This window comes from Anopheles marshallii, chromosome 3 (genome assembly GCF_943734725.1).
Source record: "Anopheles marshallii chromosome 3, idAnoMarsDA_429_01, whole genome shotgun sequence".
In the NCBI taxonomy this organism is placed as follows: Eukaryota; Metazoa; Arthropoda; class Insecta; order Diptera; family Culicidae; genus Anopheles; species Anopheles marshallii.
The window spans coordinates 52,480,174-52,503,668 of NC_071327.1; the positions used below are offsets into that span (position 1 = coordinate 52,480,174).

General features: G+C 44.8%; 2 protein-coding genes across 2 annotated transcripts; both read left to right on the forward strand.

The window, feature by feature from the left end:
* The first annotated feature begins 1,762 nt into the window (after nt 1-1,762).
* On the forward strand, nt 1,763-12,485 carry LOC128712792 (uncharacterized). The gene is made up of 6 exons (XM_053807665.1): nt 1,763-1,783; nt 3,418-3,473; nt 9,501-10,274; nt 10,856-11,304; nt 11,396-11,617; nt 11,689-12,485. The coding sequence occupies exons 1-6, from the start codon at nt 1,763-1,765 to the stop codon at nt 12,483-12,485; spliced, it is 2,319 nt and encodes a 772-aa protein (XP_053663640.1).
* A 7,094-nt stretch (nt 12,486-19,579) lies between these two features.
* LOC128714689 (uncharacterized) lies at nt 19,580-20,767 on the forward strand. The gene has a single exon (XM_053809563.1). It carries the CDS (start codon nt 19,580-19,582, stop codon nt 20,765-20,767), a length of 1,188 nt encoding a protein of 395 aa, XP_053665538.1.
* The last annotated feature ends 2,728 nt before the right edge of the window (nt 20,768-23,495 follow it).

The window sequence follows — 23,495 nt, forward strand, 5'->3', positions numbered from 1 at the left end:
TGGCGTTATTATTCTTTGTTGTTTTGCTCTCTTTCAGTATTTTATTGTAAATCGCTTCCTCCTTTCATTTTATCGTCCATCCGAAGAAGGAAAACTCGGATGATTGCGGAAGTCTTTTCAGTTATGGACAGCATATCTTCCGTAATTGGCAATAGTATCAAGGGCAGTGGAATCCCGGGACTATACGAATGGGTTGTGGTTGTAGTTCTGTCATTGATGTACGTGTTCAATACTATGCGATTCCGCAAAATACGACTTCAGCGTAGCGTGGATCACGGCAAGACTGGTACGGAAACCAGTGCTGTTTTTTATTATGATAAGGAATAATTACATATTTAATGAGCATCAAGGATTACTGTTGATTATTGGCTTGAAACTCGTACAGTTTGAATTCTTGCATTATTTTTATAGTTCTCTGTAAGGAAAGAGTTATAACTAGCTTATTTCCCAAAACAACTTCGGTAATTTAATCGATTTTTATGTGAGACTTCAACTCAAGAAAATAATTGAATCCACACACAAAGTTGTTCTAAAATTCGCTGTATTTTGTAACAATGTTGCTCAAAAACGCATGTGAACAAGAATGTGCCCTCTCCACAATTGCGCATTCAACCGTTGAGTGTGATTATCGCTTCACTAGATGTGCAAAATTACATGGGTAAGGAAAACAAGCCGTCCAAGCTCAGTGAGAACAGATTTTCCAATAAGCTAATGCTGCCACATGCTATGGGTGCATAATTCTGGAAGGCACGGATGAAGACATTTCGGTGCTCAGCTTGTGTAGCAAATTACGACCGACTAGACAGGATAAATAGATGCAGCGTACACACCAGATTTGCACTCGCGTACGGCAGAGGTTGCGTGTCTGCCAGCAAAAAGGTTTACCAGAAGCTGTCACTGTCAAACGCAGGCAGCGAACGAACGAACGATCGGGAACGTCTTCGCCAATCGCTCGGCTGAAGCCAGAAATCAGCTTGCAATTTACCTAATCAATGTTGACCGGTTACAAATGATGGCTAGCCGCAACTGATGACAGGTTTGACAGTGGTTCATCATTCCGCTTGGGAAAGCGTTTGCGTGACAGCGAAATGTTTTAATCAGCACAAAGAAATGAACAGTAAATCAGCGCCTTTAATGGTTCGCTTGGGTCGGGGTGGAAGTGAATCTTTTATTCCCCCAGCGGGTGGTATTTTGTAGCGTTAAGAATATAAAAAACCCTTTCGCATCGTCACTTAACGCTCCGTTTGACGTGTTGCAACCACGGCCAGACGCATCCAGCAGGGTGACGCTTAATTACAACGGCGAACGCAGTTCCTTGGCCTCTTGATGCTAGCGATAAATTAACCACACCGAGAACAGTTTCACCGGTTTCAGCTCTTTTTGTTTCCTTTTACCTTTGTGGTAACAAAACGCACACACACACACAGGTGGACACCGTGTTTTACTTTTTTTTCGCTCCTTCCTGGCGTCAAGATCACGGTCGCCTGTCGATTCCACATAAATAGCAGCTGGGAGCTCCCGGAAAGGGGAGGAGTCTTTTAGGCACGTTGATATTTGTCTTTCCTTGCGCGCCTGATGCTGATTGTAATCAGATCGGGCAGCAGCAGCAGCATCAGCACTGGGCAGCAATAGGTTTGCCTTACGGTTTAATGGACATTAGCGGGCCTAATGGATCGATAAGTGAGAAGGCAATTTGTGTTGTAATTACGGTGCGAAGAGTTATGTTCCCGAGTATGTTGCAGAGCGTTCGGCACTTACCAGAATGGAGGAAGACACATTCCTGGTAGGTTTGGACTTTTATTTGCTTCCACGCAGGTTTGTGCTGCGGATCGGATTACGGTGGTAAACCAGGGAACGGGGGCACTGTACATGAGCGTATGATGTGATCTACAAGAAAAATGGTGTAGCTCATACTGTTACGATATAGATCGAGCGTGCACTGGTAACATGTCACTGTTTCCAAAGGGGAATTCAAACGGGGACCAGAGGTTCGTCACTTGTTTTTACTCGGCCCGTTGTTGCAGTCTTTTGTTCTTGCCCTTCATTTCAACACTTGTCAACAGCGTGTTGTGGTGCGAATAAATTAGTTTTCGTGCCAAATTTATTACCTCGTTAAGCGTCCACTTTTATGGTTCAATTCTTCACCTGACGCAAACAAAGAAGTGGTGTTCTGTTTTTGGCAAAAGGCCCATAAATCATGCAGAGTAAAAAAAGAAAATATTTCAATTTGCCAATCAATCTCGCATATGAGTTCAATGAGCGCATCTTATGGGGTTGATGACTTTATTGTGCCCGTTGGCAAAATTACTGCACAAAAGAATATTGTTTAAAGCTCGAGAACTCTAACTTCTCATAAAAAAACGGTTTCTGTTTATAGAAACCGGAGCGCACGATACGTAGCATACTGTGGTGTTCGTAGCACTCGCTCTTCGTAAAAACCCGTTCTACTCGACCCAACGAAAGTCAGCTGAGATCGACTTCGAAGCCTTTAGAGTTCCAGATGGTGTTAAAAAGGTTATTTCCCTTCTTCCCCATTTGGCATGGTTTGGCATTTGTTCTTTTATTTTATCACCACAGTTCGCCAGTGGACGGTAGCTTAACGAAACCATGTTCCTTTGGTGGCCGGTATTTTCGCTTCATGGGGGGCATGACCATGGCCATGATGCAGTGATTTTCCAGCATTTCTACTTCTCTACGCATTCCCGTTAATACCACCTAATGGGCCTGTTGGAATTATGAAGAAGATCGACCAATCCTCCGGCTTGCCAGGTGTGGAAGGTGTTTGCTTGGGGTCGTAAAATATTGCGAAATATCGGTTAACTTGGAATGAAATTAGGTGTTTGACCTGTTGCAGTTTGAAACAGCGTGGTGAATATGAAGTTTGACTTACAGAAGCAAACTTCGCTACAAAATGATCGTACTGGATCGTACGCAGAATTGGGTATGAGCTGTAATTGACACATGGTCTGTGTGATTGGCAGTGTTCCGTTATCGGTACGTGGTGTATTTGGTAATGGCAGGATTTTAAAGCTATGTCTCCTATCCGGTTCGTCGCTTAAAGGTACGCAACAAGTCCTTCGTTTCTTTTCAGTAACAACCCAACGCTGTCTCGCTGTTATACCGGCTCGAATCGTTTTATTATCTATCGACTATTCAATTGTACTCGAATTTGGATGAATTATTCATCTCTCGTTTGGTGCTCTCGGGCGAATATGTTTTACTTTCGCAACAATTTACGAGCCCGGTTCGTACCAGAACCATGAAAGAAATTCCTTCATACACTTGCGCCATTGCGTTACGCACATTACCGAGGGAATGTTGAGCCAGCTTTTTTTACATAGTGCTTTACTATTACGAACGAACTTTTAAGCAGTGCAACTTTTAATCATGTTTTCGTTCTTTCTTCTCTCTTCACAGGTGTTAACTTTCGCGACGTCCCTGCTTAGCATACAATGCCGTCCCCAGTCGATACAGTAAGTTTCGCGTTTTTGCCGTGTCTTTGTGTCTGTTTCTTTCAGTTTAATTTCTCAAGATAAACTAAACACAACAAAAAAGAAACACCATATTAGCATGCTATGTGTGGCTAAAAAGATGATTTTAGCGGTGGGCCAAAGAAAAGAAACGGGAAAGATGGGAAAGAAAAGAAAAACGAACGGAACATAAGAACACGAGGACGCCCCGAAAATTTACATTACAAAACTTAATACCAAAACGACCGGATCTGTGTGCTGGGTTGTTGCTGACGCCTCTCCGTTCTCTCCCAGCCACGCGTTTTCATGCTTTCCCTTGCTGTCCAATTGTTTTTCTCATTCCCTTTTTTGCGTGCCCCATTGTTGTGCGATTAAGTTACGAAAGAAAGCAATGTGATGAGCAAAATCAAGCATTCCTCCTCGTTCCCTTTCCTTGTAATAGATAGCTTTTTTTAGACTTGATATTCTATGTTTTTGGGGGTTGAATTCCTTTCTTTCTCGTAGATTTCTTTTAATTTTCACTGTCAATTAAATGCCAAGAAAAGAACTGCACCGATACAAACAGGCATGGCGAATGGCGATCATAGCATGATCGTGTTTGCGTGTTCTGATCGTTCGTTTCGTAATTGGATGTGTTTAGAATGTAAGCTTCTACATTACTCTAATGTAACGTATCTATTCTTTTCTAGTGTAATTCTTTTCTTCCTGGACTTATAATACTTCTCCTGCTTTATTCTTTGTACCGCTAATACTCTGGGGATGGGATGCTTTCTGTTGTGCTATTGGCGCAAAAGAGTTTCGCCCCGATGGGGATTTTCGATTCTCTGAAGTTTTTTTTTTCAATTCGTTTGTCGTGATCATAATAACATGTCTATCATTCGGGGGTTCGTCGTCTATCGTCTTGGCTGCGAGTTTTAAGTCTTCCCGCGTGGAAGCGCTTCGTGACTTTGCAAATTCACCGTATCCACCCTTGACGTCCGACGCAGAGTCGCGTTCCTTTAATAACCGTTAATCAGCAATAGGTAATCCGTCCACGGATGAAGTATCCATGGTGGAAGTATTTGGTGAATGGAGGCGCCCATACCGGGAGGTCTCATCGAAGCGTCCCGGAATCATGCCGAACGGGGCAGCTTCAGTTTGATTAAAGCGATACCATTGGAAGGCAGGAGAGCTGGTGGATTCTGTATTTCCACGGGCCTCCAAATGTGTGATTAGAACGTATGATGAATGGGTGAAGAACCGTTTATCGGCCAGCGCCATCTCCAAAACGGATGCGGTTGCCTTTGCGATTAACGAGCTGATTGATGCTAAAACCATGAAGCGAACAAAGGCTGCTATGGTGGAACTTTTGCTTTCGATCGAGATTTGCTTTTGTTTGCGGAACGGGACCCACCGAGGGAAGCGATAAGGATCTGCTCACATTTATGATGGTTGCTAACTTTGTTCCTCCCATTTTCAATGGTTGATCATCTGAAAGATAGCAACAGGGCTGTAATTAAAATGGGCACTCTCTTTTCGGGGTGCCTTCTGACACGCTTTTGATTGAGCCATTTTCCATGAGGAAGCGATTTCAATAGGCTTGATGTATCAATCAGCTGGAGGTGTTACTCACGGAATTTAATAATATCTTTGGTGCAGAGTGTTTTAATGTAGAACAATACATTTTATTCCAAGGTTAGTTTCTACTCGTTGGAGAAATCATTTCAAGTCAGCAAAAAACTGAAACATTTCCTCATTAAAATAATTTTTCCTGCAAAGGATTCATTATTACGCAATTGCCCAACGTGAAGGTGGCCTGTAACGACGCCAGCACGTCATGCGCTCGTTGCATCAATTCTACACCATCGATCTTCCCTACCGGTCGTTCAAGTGCGTGTTGGAACACTTCTGCATGACTGGCTCGTTAGACCAGTTAGATAACTGTACCTTTCGAAGCATCTTCCAACCGTCCGGACCGATCGGTCGGGCTGATGCTCGTTCTTCTCATCGCTTCATGGTGCTCTTTAACGCACCGAGCACCGTAGAGCTCTTGTTCGCTTGTTAGCGATCCCGGTAGCACCCTGGCTTTTCCAGCTGATTTTATGTGGCTTTTCATTTCTCTCGTGTATTCTTTGTTCAACTAACGCTATGTACGCTTGTTTTCAACTAACCGGAGTAGTGGCTCTAACTGTTGCTAATGTCTCTAACATAGCTATGCCTGCGTAAGTGCTCTCAAACGCACCCATCCTGTTCCACCTGTAGGCATCTGTGGTTGTTCTGCCGGTGTATTTTTCGTTTTATTGTTGTAACAGGGCAGGTTAAGGGGAATCTTCAGCTGAACAAGTTTAATGCGATACCAGTTGTCCAAGAGGTACAAAACCAGGCGTGACAGTCTTGCTTCTCGTACGGATTAATTGGGGACTCGCAGACGCCTCATAACGACTGGCATGATGCAGCTTGCCGGAGTTGATGTAGTTGGAGCCGATTTTATGAGAAATCATTGGTGTAATTAAAATTTAACTTCAGGCACATTGAAGCCCATTTTGTGTTACGTTTAATTGCACGGCATCATGCCTCCCATCGCCGCCGGGTGGGAGGGTCACGTAAAAAGTGCAGCATGGCGCGAATAGCCCGAACTAGGTGATTCTTCATTAAAACCGGTCACGACACGAAAACAATAAAAAAGCAAATAAAACATAGAACGCCGTACGCGATGTGAACGGCCATCAATCCAACCATGAGGTCGCGATCGATTGCTTTCGTCAGAAGTGTCCGTGTAGGATCGATTCAATTGCATGAAGTTGAAGTTCGAGCTCTCTCTTCGCCTAGGGGCTGTTTCCATTCGGCTTTCATGATCTTACTTAGAACAACGCTCAAATTTCCGTCTTTATTTAGTAATACGATCATGTCCGTGAGAATCAAACATACCTATCGGCAGTGTGTCTCTGTGTATGTGTTTAGCCAATAGTGGTTGGTGACTGTGATATTTTCTTCCACGGTGTGCAACGGTGCGTTCGTGATGGCGGGCGATAACAGTACGGCAAGCAGGCAGTGTGCGACCCTAACTCTTAAACGCGCCATAATAAACCCAAGCTCAGAAATAACACCAGCGTAGCTTCTAGTAACCAAACAAATATGTACAGGTATGTTTTACTGATCTCAATATTAATTCTAATAGCTTTATTTTACTTCCTTTCTCCAACAAAATCCTCATTATTGCCTCTGCTCTATGTGTCTTGCTGATTTCTTCTGTCTTCATTTCCTTAACGAATTTAAAACACTTTTCTTGAGCGTTCTCCTTTGATGGTGTGCTGGTTGTTTTTTTATAGAAATGTTTTATTCTTCCGCTTTTAAATCACAAGCTGCTGTTTGCAAAAAAAAAAAGAATTGTATCTTTATACTAGATCTAGATAAAATTAAGCTATTCAGTCCAAGATTATAAGTTTAAAGTTGCAAAAACCACACTCAAAAACCAATATAATTATTCCAAAAAACAAAAGCAGACCAGCACTCCGCCAGAGCGCGATCGCAGTTACTTATCGTTGGGCATTATCATAATTGGTTGGGATGAATTAATTAACCTTTTTTTCTCTCATTCGCCCTTCCCATACAAAGCTGATTTGCGAAATCTTTCTTCCTTCTTGATGATATTCGGAACTCCTCTATTGTCTGACTTTCTTGTATTCTATCATCCCAACCACCTCCTCATTCAGCCTTTCCTTTCGTCGTTCTGGTCAACTCTATTTTCTGCTTGCTCCGTTAATAAAGCCATACCGCCAACCATTAATGTGACGTTTCGTTTTGCTCTTAATTTTGCAGGATCGAGAAGCAGGTGATTCGGCTGGTGCCGGAGTCTCGTACTCTCGAACCATTGCTAACCAATCAGCGTGGTTCGATGGAGGAAACGGACCGCATCTTGCGCGAGATCGAGCGCATCAACATTGCGATGGGATACAAGAAGAAGGTTGATGTGGCGTTCCCTCGCAGTGGTCAAGATGCGTCGGGATATTTCTACCCGCGGCCGGCTTACTTCCCACCGTCGGTAGCACAGCTAAAGACGGCTCCACCACAGAAAGCATCCAAGGGTATTGTTCCTAACCCTTTCCACGCGCAAACATTCTTCTACCCAACGCCTTACCTTCAGCTACCAAGTTTGGCTACACCGCGAGCATTCCGACTAATTCCGCTAGAGACGGTACGAGCTAGCAAAGAACTTCGCACACCGAACCAGATCTACATTCTACCGATCAGTGTTCCGACCGCTGACGGACGATCGAACGAAATCCGTTTCATTCCAAGCACGATAAATTTCGGCTCGTTCACACCGGTACAGTTGCGCGGGAAGTCACTGGATGTGGATGGGACACGGTCCGCTGCGTTGAAGAAACCGAAGGGTGTGATGGAAGATGTGGCCGAAGTGGCCGATGCAGTACAAAGCACCAAGCTCGAGGAGGAACTGCTCGAAGAGATTGCCGATGCGGTGGACTATGAAGAGGAGGACGACGAGAAGCAGAATACGGGAACAGCTGCATCCGATGCGCAAGCCATTACAAACGACAAGTTCATGGGACGACCGGTAAAGACCAGCTCGGCGGAAGGCGAAGAAGAGGACGAGTCCGAACCGGACATTGAGCTGGTGATGCTGCAGAAGGTGGCCGGCAAGAGCTTCAACATCTCGAACGTGTTCAACAACTTTACGCACCGGTTCAACATTCTTTCGACGACACCCAGCACGGAGTTGTCGGGCTCGCAATCGGCAGATACGCTTCAGGATCTAAAAGACCTGAAAGAGAAACCCCTCACAGGGGAGGAAGATCTTCCAGCTCAGGATAAGGGACCGTTTGGGATCTTTGCCACCAAGCAGGCGGATCCTGGCAGCGGACTCATCATTCAGCGGCTACGCGTACGTCAGGGAGGTATCGCGATTGCCGGACCGGGTGGTGTAGCAACGGCAGGTAGCGGTGGTACGGCCATTGTCGGTCCGAATGGAACAGCAATCACACATCCGCGCAGTCTAACGATTGCTGGACCGGGTGCGAAGGTGTACGCTGTGCCGGAAACGGTCGATCTAGCAAAGACGATTAACGCTACCAAGCGAAGTCTTCCGCTGGATGCGGTTCTGGTTGCTAGTGGTCCCGTTGTATACTACCGGACATAGTCGGCGCAAACCTTCATGCGGGAGAGCGTGCGAATAATGTAAATATTGTAATTGTACAAAAATTCCTTCTTGCAAGCGAATTTGAAAGCAAAAGGAATTGACTTGCCATGGCGGTATCGAACGGCATCAGGAGTTTCCGTGGGCTGATGTCGGACAAAGGCTGCAAACGATGAGTTTCACAAGAATAAGTGTGGGAAGTGTGCCACTTCCACGATTTCATTCATCCACTAATACAGCTGTGCATTGTGTTAGCGTAATGTGTAGTGTGTAAGAATTTTAAAAGATCTTTGTTTGGGAGTATAATAAAGTGACAAAATTTTATTTATGAAGTAATTGCGTTTTATTTTTGGGTTCTAATCATTTCTAGTTGTATTGGCGTATATATTCTAAGTTTATTATTTATTAGTTATTACGGTTCTTAAGTACGTTACTTACCGATACTGGCTGCTGTCCATTTGAAGCTCCGAAATAGTAAGATCCCTATCGACAGGGAGACTATTTTAAAGCTCAGTGCTCAATGCTCAACACATATTCATATTTTCTTTGTCTTGTTTGCTAAAACCAAACATTTACTTACTAACGCATTGTGTGACAGCATCTAAGTAAGTGTTTTCCCTACTAACAACCGAGGAAGGAGATGGCCGCAACTCACCATGGAACTCGCTTGATAGGAAATGGACGCTTTACTATGCTAACAGCGGAGATGTATGAGGATGCTTATGCTTGTCGACCTGTCAATAACAGCCAATGCCTTAGATAACCTCTTCTCTCGCCATATGCGTGCTTGCCTGCTTACGAATGGTGAGATGAACCTGGAGCCTGCAGTGTGCAACATTCTGCCAACGCAACTCATCCTTCGTTCTATCCTCGTTTTTCCTTCTCCTCTACGAAAGCTTCTTCCCCTATCGACCGGCAGAGCTTCCAGCAGCGCCATATACATACCCTGCACATGGGTTTCCGATCGCGGGTCGGCAATATAGTCTACTACCAGTGTCAGTGCCCTTCCCGACCGGTCCATACCCACCTGGGCCGATACAAATCGGCCGGGGTACTTTGTCGGGGGCAGCACTGGAAGAGAAATCGTCAGAGATGCTACAAGAACCTAGTGCAATAAAAACGCAAACAAAAAACAAACCCGCACGGAGTAAGAAACCAAAGCGGGTTATGAACGCACCCTTCGTACAGGCTCTTCAACAAGCTGATGGGCAATTTAAGGTGCAAAAGTACTCGCTGGAATCGTCAGAAGTGTTACCCAAAAATGCTCCCCCGCAAACACTACTACCAACGCAGGAGCAGAACCGAAGGCCAGAAGCTCAGCGAGAACACCCGTCAAGTAATGCTAACCCAGTTGTAGTGACTGCTACCGGTTCTACGACAGCCGATGCACCAGTCGATGGTCGTGTACCGGTGGCACCGACCGTCTCTGAGTACTATCCCTTCTACGGTTATCCGATGACCGACAATCGAGAGGAGGCATCCCTCATACTGGAACCCTCGTCGAAGGCCATCTCCGGCAATGGAGGTACCGCCATCTCGACACCCGTCTCACACGCCATCCTGAAGCAGGGCAGCAGATCGAAGATTCTGTTCCGGCCCCAATCGGTTGCAATCGTCGGTGCGAACGGGCGTGCCCACGCACAGGCCGATCTGATTGTCGATTACGTGAAGTAAATGTGCCAATCCATTCCATTACACAGAGAAATCAACAATAAATCGCATACCAAAACATCCGCATCGCATCGTCACTCATTCGTGTGTATATACATATTAGTATACATATTATATTATATACATATTAGCTCATTTCATTGCTCCACATTTTATCCGATCGCTGCTTGGGGAATGGTTTGGAATTCCGTCCGCCATGCCATGTGTACAAAACAAATATTGGTGTTGAAATTGTCATCGTGTAAATAGCCACGACATCTTTCGAAACACAACCCCCAATCACATTCCTTCCTTCCGCATCTTTTGCTGCTTCGCAAAAGGTATAGTGCACTAGATCCTTCGTAGTTAGTATGCATGGCGTCTGCAGTTGCAGTTGCATCGACTTCCTGTCACACCTTCCTTCGACCCGTTTCCTGTGTCCATCCCGCTAGGTAAACTACATACATCCAACAACCTTGAAGGTGAAGTATTCAAGGTTACTGTAACACGACCGCCTAGCAGCGTCATCCTAACATTCGCATAGCTAATTGCAGTTGGTTTTCTCTCTCTTCTCCCATCGTGAATACCTTTCCGTTTTCAGTCCGGAGCATCGTACCGCTACCGATGTGCTAAAGCTGCCCTTCTATGGTGGCGCCCGTGGCCAGATTCTGGAGATACGCAAAAACAGCGACGGTACAGTGGTGAGCAAGATACTTCGCGGCGATGATGAAGACATGGAGCTGAAGGTGCAGCAGGTAGCGGACGAACCGACCCCAGTCAAACAGCTGTCCAACGAGCAGACGCTGGAGGCGAGTGACGAGGACCTGAAAGGGACGGATCAATCGTTCGGCGACTATCTGCTGAAGATACAAAATGCGGCCGCATCGCTCGTATCGCTGCAGGAAACTGTGAAGAAAACGGGCAAACTTTCCCCGGACCAGCGCAGGGTGTACACGGATAACCTGGAGAAGCTTGGCGTTGCCGCTCAGAAGCTGGCCCACATCCAACAAGCGGATGACGATCAGGACGCGATACGGTTCCTGTTTGATTGTAAGTATCTTGTGGGTGGATCGTTGTGTGTTTAGCAGTCCACATATAGTGCTGGAGGAGTTCCTTGTCGTCAACTCTAATGATCCATAAGTATCTGCTTTGACAGCCAACTACGAAACCACTTCGTCTGGAGACTCGCAAAAGAAGAAGGTGTCGGGAAGTAAAATTACTTCCTTCCCGGGATACAAGGGCAAGGAAGAAAACAAAAAGAAGGAAGAGGAGGAGAATGTCGGTGAGGATAGTTCCAGTGGGGACTCGGTGCAGGTGGAGACACAGGAGAAGGAGTCTTCCATTGCCGAAGCGAAACCTGTGGGTGAGTACGCTTTTGAGAGATGTTTGCTGAAGAACGATGTGTAACGCTTATCAATGCTGCATCCGTTTCAGGTCTTGCCATCGCTGGTGAGGGAGGCGTTGCGTCGTCTAAACCGGTGGCAACGGCCGTTGTTGGAGACGGTGGTCTTGCAGTAGCTCGCCCTGTAGCGACTGCCATCGCTGGTATTAAACCGAGTGAGTTGGGCAACCTGGGGCTCCCAATCTCGGTCAACAAGAAGGTGCTGACGAAGGGAAAGTACGGACTCGTTGCTGCTGGTGATGAAGCTGCCGGAGGAGTTCTCGTTGGGCCTGACTTTGAGGCACGTGTAGCACCGAAAGAGATCGAAGCCGAGATCGAAGACAATCGCCAGCAGGCGATGGCTAACTTTGATACGGAGAAGTTTTTGGCCAACCTGCGGCTGAAGACGGCTCCAAGTCCTACTCCAATCCCAAGTGCAGCACAACCGTTGGGCTCGTATCAACCGGCTTCGTACCTGCAGCAGACCGTGCCGTACATGTCAGACTATGGCGTTAGCCAGAATGCTTACCCGGTGTACACGCCAATCATTCCGTACTATAGCTGGTCGCCCGGATACTATCAACCGTACCAATCGACTCTGAATGCACTGACCGCCTACCAGCTAGCAGCCCTGCAATCTGCCCAGTACAATCCGTATCTTTACGGTGGCTATCAGCAGACACAGCTGCCACAGTCCATCGGAACGCAGAACCCCTTTCAGCAGTATGACTATCCTCAGCGAGCCCTCTACAACCCGACGCCAGTTGTCAGCGCGGCTTCTGCCTACCCGAACTATAACAATTATGCATCCTTCAGCAACCCTTCGCCATACCGATTTTTCTACTATTAGTCTGCTCATCGGTAGCGGCCCCGACGACCACTTCGTACTGAACATCGTCTCGAATGGGCCCGCCACCCAAGACTGATACGTCGGCCGACCGTTTCGGTCACGAGCATCTCACAATCTCACGTGCACGCGATGTGGCAACGGGAGATACACTCCATTTTAGTACCGTAGTTGACCAACGATATTTTGTAGGTCTTCCGATTGGCGACCGAGCAACCGACAGCGTTGCATACACCCCCTTCAACGGCTAATCCTAAGACTTACGAGACTGAACTGAATGACGATTATGGTGTTAGGTATCTAGGGAACAGCGCCAACGATGATGCAAGCCGAACCTGATCCGAAACCAGAGCTTTATTGGCCATCTCGGGAGTGCAGGGATCGGTTGTTCGGTTTCATCGAATCGATTGGTAGCAAACAAAAGCGTAACTAACGTACGATAGCTTATGGGATAGGACGTCCCGATCTGATAAGTGCATTTCTTCTAGCGATTAAGAGTATGAAATAAAAGCAAAACGGAATAGCTTCCAATTAGTGATTTACGTGGATAACGAAGAAAATTGCTGCAATGGTCGTATATTATTTTAAAGAAAGAAAGAAAGCATATATGTTGAAGAAATACCGTATTTTACTAACAAACTGGGAATTCTACAAGTATTTAAACTTGTAAATTTAAAGAAGTACATGGGGGCTTGAAGTTTTGCAATCGTTTGTCCTGAGGATAAACTTTGGGCTTGTCAATATCTTTACTAATAAACTGAATTAGCTTAGCACTGCTTATTTCAAGTAAATTCATGACAGGCGACAAAGACGCCAGATAACATAGGCAAAATGCCTGCTGAAAGTCAAAACATTAAGGGGGGCAGAGCAACTTATTGCTCAAATACCAAATAGCAAAGCCATTCAAAGAGCGTTGGAGAGATCGACAGTCGGTAGGCGAGCATCAGCGAAATTAGTTGTCCATCAATGCGAATAACATCAATGCAGTCATGAATGAAGAAGATAAAGAGGATTGGACTAAGTGTACTACCCTGAGGAACACCAGGCAAACCTTCAAATAATATCGGACAGTATTCCAATTTAATTGGATAGGGTCTATTCGATAGAAAGTATATAATCCAGGACAGCATTGGTCGTCAGGGAGACTAACTCCATGTGATGCGTTCAATACAAATGGTTTATCAAGGTCGCTTTCATACCTATCCTAATTACCACAAGTGATAGTCAGACCCGAAGTAAAAATGCATGAACGCATCCCTTTATATGCAGCAATATTGAAATTATTATGAACCTCCCATGTTATCACTGTGAAAGAAGAAGTAGACTTGTTGATTCGGCTTCGTAAAGCTTTGAAATGATAAACTCCAAAGCCACTACACACACACGATGAGGAATAAAGTGTTCTGTTTAGCTTTATTGAAAGGCTACACTACAGTCATCAAGAAATTAACATGACTGTTGCGAAACTTTGACGGTCGAGGAAGACACTTGCTAGATAGAAGGCAAAATTTTCTATAAAATCACCATACAAACGGATCTTGAAGTTTAGATCTCAAATGTCTTTGAGTTGTGAGTGAAGTGCGTGTCCTTGTGTCGACCAGACTAGGAAGACGCGTAAGTCAATGACAAAATTTAAGAACACATCACCTCACCAACTCACGTTGTTTGTTAACTTTCTTGTTAATTAACTAATTAATTTAGTCATTTTAGTATGAATTTGTATCTGTCACATTAAAACTCATTTCGAGGCTAAATACAAATTCAGCGATTCAACCGTGCATTCAAGCGTTCCAAGGAATAATGGGTGTAACGCTAGTTGTTGGTTGATTGCATATCTTTAGGCGTATTTCAATTTTATGTGCATAATGCTCTTCCAGCAATGAAACATGAATCGACGATAAAAGGACGAGAAAGATTGAGCAGTATCAAGTATTTATGAGTCTTCGTTTAACACTATTGAAAGTCTGAATATTCTTTTGTAAAACTAAATCATCGTAATAAATCAATTTAACAAGTACCAAGAAGCAATAATGAGTCATTTTACTGTCAAATACTTTTAAACAATCCTTATTGCTTCCTTGATCTCTTCACTTGATATTTAAAGTGTGTCGTCGACTATGAAAATGATTATCCTTTATTAAATTAAATAACATTTTAATCACATCATTATTTGAATCAATTGATTCTTCTGTGAATATTCTTCCGCGTAAAACAGCCCTAACACACTTTGTACACTGTACAGAAACATAACATTCTCGAAGGAACAATTATCAGCTTCCCATTTACTGCTCTATCATTCGCAAACAATTCGAGCATCAGAAATGAGCTGTCGTAAAAATGCAACCCGTCGCTCGTAAACGCTTCACACATTAGCGTGATGATTTTATCTTCGCCCAACGATGTGGGTTGGTCGTTTGAAACATCAGCCCGAAGAGCTCGGAAGATGGCTTGTACCTTGCAGAAGTCCGGTGACCAACAAAATCGATCACCTTGGTATCAGCCACTTCGAAGCCACCGACACTGTACATTCTGCATGCAGTGCAGGGAAGTTCACGCAACATAAAATAAACGCCACCGTGTCACCCCTTGTCGCACCCCTTGCGCCTTGTGTTCGGAAAGAAAACAAAACGAATCGGTAAAAAGTGCCCTCACCAGCACCCGATCCAAGCATAGTTGATGCTCCCACAAGCCCGCAACAAACACGTCCTGCAGTAAGTGCATTTTTATTAAGGTAAGGTTAGTGCTGCTGCCGTATTGCTGGGTAGGGATGGGAAGGGTGGTGACGGTCGTTCCGTTCCCTTGTATCCGATCGCAACCGGAATGCAATTTTGCACCGCTTTCGGGCAAAAACACAGGGGCGTGCACCCGCTCAGCTGATGATGTTCTGGGCAGCGGGAAGGCTCGACTACACGGGGACAGTCACCTTGACGGTGTGGTCAAGACTGCAATACCAGTGTATAAAACATTTTATTGACCGTTACCGTGGGTCTGGTAGCACAAAACGGGGCCGTCGCAATTTTGAAATATATGCAAATATACCGCGGAGGGTGGTATGTGGCGTCATTACCGTTTGCTAGTGCGTAGCTGATTCTTTTTGTGTTAAAGGTTGGTGTTTTTACTAACTGCAAGACACATGCAAGGATTTTTGCTGCATATTAACAAGCTCAATTAGGTGCACCATACCAAGTATTTTGAGCATCTACAATAATAACATTCTTCTGTAATAGCTCCAGATAAAGTTAGCAAGTTGTTATATGCTGTAGAGATGCAGGAAACAATTTTATGAATATTAAAATTGGTAGAGATACAGGAAAAGAAGCGTTATTAAATGTTATACTTCAATGATAACATATTCGGTTTTGTTCGGTTTCCTGAGAGTAGCGCTAGGGCACCTCAATACGAACATTTGCAGGTGAACATAGCGCACTGTACTATGGCTGTTCCTGGTGAAATAAAATAGTCAACTGAACAACAGTCCTATTTCCATACAATTCAGGTAGTTTGTAAAGGTTTGGTCGAAAAAAGTTATATAAAACCATCCTCAATCTCAACAAGCACCGTGTAGTCGCATGCGGCTCTTGAGTACTTTTGTTGTGGCTCTAAGTCGGAAACAATCCCAAAATGATAGCCCCTTTCAGCCTTTACCATCTGTGGCCAAGATAAAAAATTGGAAAAATTATTATCTATAATATAACAAGTATTTTTGCACATTGAATCGAATGGAACGTACTTTTTTTAATAAAAAATCTAACGAAAAAGCAAGTATATCCGTCGAAACAACATGCGAAACGTTCAGCGCTGATAAGCCATGATACGAGAGATTTGTCGGCTGGGTTAACACAAATATATAGTAATATATACCATTAGCATCTTAGAAAACCGTTTGAAGACTGGTCTTATCTGATGAAATCTGATCCTTCCAGCCATCAGCTTATTTTCCATCAGGATAACTTTTCCGTTTTCTTTCCCGAAGTTTCCCGAACTCTGGACGATGAGCATTCAAAAGAGAAATCATTTTCTAAAAAAAAAATTCTAGAAGAGATCTTTCGAATCGGGCAGCTAATAGTTAATAAACTAACCAGCTGTCTACAAACTACTACCAATAAAAATAAAGACACTAATTCTAACCAAAATGTGTTAGTACATCGACAAAAAGATTGCATGACTGTTCAACTCCGTGCATCTTTTGTTTCACATGGTGTAAACAGACCTAATGGATGAGATCGTAATATCTAACAAAGAATCCCTTGACTATCCGTGTGATAAAACAAAAAATTATAAAACATTACACTAGAAAGGTTAAATCAATATTGTTGCTACTTTTTTATATTAGATAACCTACATAACTGGCCTATAATCGAAAACAAACAACAAAACCATTTAAATGTATTGCATTATAACTCCGCAATCTAACTGCCGCTCATTAACAGGCAAACGCAAGGAACATTAATTTATAATAACCCGCTCAATCTGCCCGAGGTCCGGTTTAATTGCATACCGTGTCTTCTCCAGACACATCCGCATCCATCCCTTTCGCAGTCGCAATGCAACGTTCCCGAGATTGCATGGAAACGAGTTTCCCCAGCCGAAGAACTTTTATCACCGGGAAGCTTCAGCATTCGATCGAGCATTAACGATGTGCTGGATGATATTTCAAATAAAACTGCAAGCAGCAATATCAAAAGACACAAGACAGCACACGTTCCCTTTGCTGTGTCAATCAAGAACCGTGCGGTCAGAAATGGGCAAATGGCAGAGGCGAAAAAAAAACCGGTTCACTGTGTCCAGATGGAAATCTATCGTTCGATCGATCGATAAGTGAACTGGTTGAAAGGAAGCGAAGAAAAATGGACAAGCCTCTTTGGCCGGGCATAGGCAGGCCCACGATTGACACGAATGGTAAATGGGAAAACCCTTTTTTATGGATTATTTTATTCGTGCACGTTAACTGAATTGCACCCGGCTGGAAAGCTCCGTTAGAAAAAGGGGCTCGGGATGGCTCGTGTCCACAACGGGGTTTCCGGAGGTCCCAAAGGATAGAGAATGTTGTCTTAAAAAAAATACCCTGCATAGAAAAAAAGGCGTAGGCTGTACCAAACTCGGTGTGTTTGCAATCAAAACAACATATACGGGAAATAATAAAATATGCATTACTTTTTACTGTGGGAACAAGCGCAAAACAAGATCAAGCAGATGATCAACGAGTACCACCCTTCCAAGGGCTGTTGAGAGCGCGGGGAAAGCCGAAGGGGCGAACCACGCACCTAAGGGAGCTGCGTGTCGGTACAATTTATGGCGTGTGTTCTACCTGAAAAATGAATCTCAACAATGTTCCACGGGGGGAAAAACGAATAAAGCAACGATAACACCGTCCAAAACGGATATTGCATGAACGACTGTGTGCTGAGAAGGTGTTTTATTTTGCCCACATCTTGGTGAACCTTACACAAAAAAAACACCATAATCGGGAGAAGGAAGAAGCAACACGTCGACTCTTCCACCATCAACGCTGTCTTTCTATGCACGCCAAATGGTTAGTTTGTTTATGGTCAAGTTCTAGGTTCCATCTCTTCCATTTCCATGCGGCAGCAGCAGTACTATTTTTCATACCTCTTCCAGTTTGAACTGACCACCGCTCCCAAGGTGCGCACCAGTGCACCACCATTCATTGTTCTAGTTCGGAAAACGGAGCTCACCTTCACCAACACACCGACGGATGTGCGCATACCGATACACCAACGCAAAAATGGCAGCTGAGTTGAAGCGGGATGGAGCGTCAGATCTTTAGCGATCGTGTGCAGCTAGGCAAAGAAGTCACCCCCTAGACACGGCAAGCTTATAAAGGGCGTTCTCGGACGGATGCACCCAGTCAGTGTCTGCTAGGCTCCGGATCTAGTCGATAGGCTCTAGGCGTAGTGCAGAGTGCAACAGTATCAAGTGACGGTTGGCGAGAAATCAGTTGAGGAAGTGTGTTTCCATTTCTTCTAGGATTTTCCACAAACTCTAGTGCTCGTTACGTAGAGGGCGCGTACAAGAAAAACGTGAAGGTAAGTAAGTGATTAAAATACTGAAAGCGTTGTATGTGAGGAAAAGAAATTGTTAATGAGATTCAAAAATAAACAAAATCGAGGGTCTGTTGCTGTAGATAAGGCTATTAAATCCTTCAGACAGAAATATTTAAGAGTGTTAAGTTAAGTTAAGGAGTGATAATAGATTATTGTTGATTAAATGGTAAAAAGAATTTCCCTAATAGCTTTTTTATGTGCAGCTGAAATAAAATTATCCGCAATATACATTTACATTTAATATGAAGGAATACTTTCGGCAAATACCAATAACAATATCGTTTTGATACATTGTGAAACGAACTGCTCATTACATTCAGACCAAAAGATATGCAATTTTCACCACAAAAAACCATTGTTATAACGCTTGAACAACTGTTGGAGAAAACATTTACTTTCTTTAGTTAGTTACTTTAGAAAGTTCTCTAAGCAATGAAATAATTGCATTATTCGGGCATAATGACGCCATTATGAATTAAGCTAAACAGATTGTTAAAAAGGTCTCGAAACTATTTTCGTACATTGAAACATACAATGTCCTTGTGGTGAAAGACACACCAACTCGCAATCAAACGCCCTGCACACTGTTCATCCATTTCAAGCCACCTTCTGTTGGTGTTGCTTTCTTTACTGCACCTCACCTTCACCGTGAATGCGTGACTGCAGTTCTTGACCTTACCCACGCCATTCGATTACCAACCGCTCGGTACAGCTTCACCCAGTCGGTCTCATTTTTATTCCGACCGGAGACCGGTTTTTCTGCTTGCCAAACGGCAACGACCGAGTTCAACTTCTTCGGGCGACCCCTTTGCACAGATGCTGCAAAGATGATGATGCTGTGAAGTGTAGGGAAAGAGGCAAATGGAGGCTGGGGAATGAGGGGAGGGAGGTACTTGCTGTTCACGACTTGCCTGTCCATGATGGCGGAGGCCAAGTTCAATAGCGCAAATGGTAACATGTTGTTGTGGTTTTCTTTCGCTGGTACCATTTTAACCCGTTTTCTTTGCTTTCTTTGCTCTTCCCGCGATAGTGATGGGTCATCTTAGCACCATTGTGGTAGCCCTGCTGGGCACATTTGCCGTTTGTCGTGCGGCGCCTTCAGCTATTCTGCAGCCTGCCGCTCAGTACTACCTAATACAGCCACAACCCGCAACGCTCAAGATCCAACCACATCTGATCCAACCGATCCAGCAATTGAAACTGGAGCCGAAGCAGTACGTCTACTATTATCCCTCGCTACCGTTGGCTACCACCACGACCACCACCCATCAATACACCGAGGGTAAACCGATCCGGCTGATCACGCTGAAGCAAGATGAGGGCAATTGGTGGTCGTCGGTGTTTTCCTTCCTGCAGCCGCCCGCGACCGAGATGCCAACGTCGGAAGGCGAAACGACGGAAGCGCCCGCTGCCGGCGAAGAAGGATCCGGCGGCTCGAAGGCTCCCGAGAAGAAGCTGATGTTTATGGCACCGGCCGACGCTGAGAAGGGTCCAGAAACACCTGCCTCTACCGCCGCACTTCCACAACCACAGCGCTACTACATTCTGAGCGGTGCGCCTCAGTTCTACGGTAACTTCGATGCACTCCAGAATCCGCTCAGTCCGCTGTTTAGTCTGCAGCCACTGCAAGCCATCCACGCACGTGCCAACTCGGACATTCAGGCGGAGGATGGGCTCCAGCCCAAATTCCAAGCACAGATTGTGTCCTCGCTCGCCCCTATCGCACCGGTTCCGGCAGCCGTTCCGGCTCAGCTGAAGAACGATTTGCTGGAGTCGCATCAGGACAAGGAGCAGACGATCGATCGGGCCTGGGCACGATCGCTTGACGATGAGCAGCAGCCAGAGCAGCAACAGCAGCAGCAGCTGATGGTCATGATGGAGGACGAAGAGGAACCCGCAGTCGTCGTGCAGGGACGCTCGAAGGCTGCTGTCGATGAGGAGGCTCCCGAGATTCAACCCGTCCACCTTCGTGCCGCGGTGGAGGAGGAAAAGGACGGCAAGCAGGAGGGTGTGCAGCGCAGTGTCAACGATCCAGCCATTGCCGCCGTGAAACCTTCCGGTATAGCACTGGCCGGGCGTGGTGGTGTGGCTGCTTCGGCCCCCACCGGTACGGCGATCGTCGGTAAGAATGGTTTAGCGTTGGCTTCACCGTCGGCCACTTCCGTTGCAGGTAACTTCTTCGATGAGGACGAGGATGAGGAAAAGAAGAAACCACTGTAAGGATGGCGCTCGGACCATGGCTGAAGACAACTCCGCGGGAACTTCATGCAGTTCGCCGGACAGCAGGATATATTTGTATACGACGATCAAAATTACGACCAACTGTTCTCGATACCCCCGGCAACACTTCGTGCACGGCCTCTGGAGAATTTTCCTACCGGAGGCTTAGAAGAAGACCGGTCAAAAAGTGATACATTTCCTTCCATTAGATTATACATTAGCCCTTAGGAGAGAAGCGGACGGACAAAAGCGGACTGAAAATGGAAACCCACCTTCAAGAGTGAACAGGGGTTTTGACGGAACGGGTTCGGTACACCATATTGGAACCGGTGAAACCGTTCAACCACTAAACGATCATCCTTCATTATCATCAAACTCATGCATCACTCATCGCAAAACACATCATTAACATCACAACAAAAAATAACACTCCACGTGGAATAAAGTACGAAAAATGAAACCGCGACAGCGTCGCTAGTATTTCTTTCCGAAGATACCGCATGTTCCACCCATCGGTTTGCTCTATTCTCTCACACGCAGAATCAATAAGGGTTCATTTATTTGACGGTCGTTATACTCGCTTGACGTAGTTTAGCTCGATACGCTGCGGTACGTAGCGTACATAGAGTAGATTCAGATCGGCATAGTCGTAATACACAAAATCCGGATAGTTGTACAGTATGTTGCTGTAGATCATGATCAGCCCGGTCATTAGATCGGACAGTAGGTACGGATCGATGATACGGTAACTCTGAAGGTTTTTGCCACCGTGACCCTTCCCCAAGGGTAGTGTAACGTTTGCCGCCTGTATGCGTTGCTCGACTTCTTCCCGTATCTGGTTCAAAGATGGATTTTCCGCCAGGGTAACCGACGCCAGAAGTAGTACGGCAAATGCGACCAGGGACGATCGTTGCATGGTGGTATGTTTTGGATGTAGTTAGGTTAAGGTATTGCTTGAAGAAGATTATACTTCTTGGCACGTCCAGATTCGATGGCTGCTGCACACGGACTATCGTGGTTAGGTTTGGAGCAACGAAATTTTAGGTACCGTACCAAGAACTCTCCAGTCCAATCATTCTCGCCGAAAATCCCCCACTCTCGGTTGCTCGGGTTTGAAAGTGCAAGAGAAAGTCCCCACCGACCAATCGTGGTGCAGCATTCTTGCGGTTTGTTTTGGTGAACGGTGGACCGAGCGCCTTTCACTCATTTCGGACTTTGGGATGAAGAATTTTCATCAAGACGTCTCCATATGCGTGCATATCAGTGCGATTCCGACCGGTCGCGTAAGCAGACATATAGAAGAACAGAGTTGCAGGCACATTGTACCAAGTCCACGGTTAACACGATCATGATGATGAAGACAAATCTAGCCATTGTTCTGGTAATGCTGGCAGTGCTCACCAGGAAGCAAGTGTTAGCGGCGGCACCTGTAGCATACGACGGATATGACACGGACGGCGCGAACGGCGATTACGGAGGTGACGGATCGTACGGCGGATACGGCGGTGAAGGATCGTATGGCGGATACGGCGGTGAAGGATCGAATGGCGGGTACGGTGGGTACGGTGGGCACGGACGCAAATGGAACGATGTGGAGATGTTCCTCACTATGCGCGACAAGTTGATCCAGGCGGCGACGAACGCGATCGGTTTCAGCCAGCTGGCAGCGTTGAATGAGTTTAACTTTGATGCACTGGGCTTCTATTACGCGTTCCCGGGCAAGCTGAGTTTGTATGTGAGAGATTTGGAGAAGGTGCCCCCATACTACAAGTATGACTATCTGTACAAGAAATCGCCCCGAAGCGATGATGACTAAATGAGCTGAAAATAAAAAAAGGACACGGTATATTACTAGCGCAATCATCGCGTTTGTTTGTGTTTTATTGTGTATAGTCAGAGGAGAACGAGAAAAGTGCATTGTTTGTTTTTAAGATTCGACCCCACAATCAAAATGCTTTAGCGATTTGTCTTTCAATTTTTGGTTGTAGTATTTAAATTGGTTTAAAAAAATACTCTAATGTATTCTTTATTTATATCCTCTGGTAATGATTATGCGTCAATACCTGGCCGACTGGTAACGCGCAAAATTCCTATGCCTAATAATCTCTTTATCGTTAAGGTTTTCTTCGGAGAGCTACTTATTTGATGTATTTTGATTCGCCTTAGGACGGCAATAATTTATTTGTTAACTAATAAAGGTAAATAAATTTAACGTTAACAGTGTAATTATCATTGCTTTGTTTAATCGCAAATGATCTTTACATTTTTAATAAATAAAAAAACAGGAGAAATACAATACAAAATAATGTTTAATTCGATAAACGAAGCCTTTGAAAGTAGAAAGGCTTCCGTTGCCGTTTATCGAATTATTAAATAAAAATTATATAAAATTAGTAGTAATGAAGTAACAAATGAAGAGTATGCAAATTAATTCAATATTTTGGTCTCAATCTCCCTTGAATGAGTGTATCAGATAAACATTTTATTTATGATTGGACCAAACAGTTTTACTACATTTCATTTACAGGTGAGCATTAAGAGTAATAACGGTTTGTGTGTAAATATTAGAGCTTTTTTTGTTTATAAAAGCCTACAAAAGATTATTGATCTGCTGTATTACGATAGTACTTTTTGCGGATTAGGCGTTCTAATGATTGAAGAACGATATGAATGACATGCATAAAATAATGCTAATGACCGATAGTAACTGTTTAGAGGATTGTATTTT

Bases quoted from the DNA above. Each gene is read 5' to 3' on its own strand.
- LOC128712792 (XM_053807665.1), top strand. From the start codon at position 1,763: ATGGAGGAAGACACATTCCTG. The intron at 1,784-3,417 runs GTAGGTTTGGAC...CTCTCTTCACAG, and splicing joins TGGAGGAAGACACATTCCTG to GTGTTAACTTTCGCGACGTC. The intron at 3,474-9,500 runs GTAAGTTTCGCG...CCTCTACGAAAG, and splicing joins TGCCGTCCCCAGTCGATACA to CTTCTTCCCCTATCGACCGG.
- LOC128714689 (XM_053809563.1), top strand. From the start codon at position 19,580: ATGGGTCATCTTAGCACCATTGTGGTAGCCCTGCTGGGCACATTTGCC.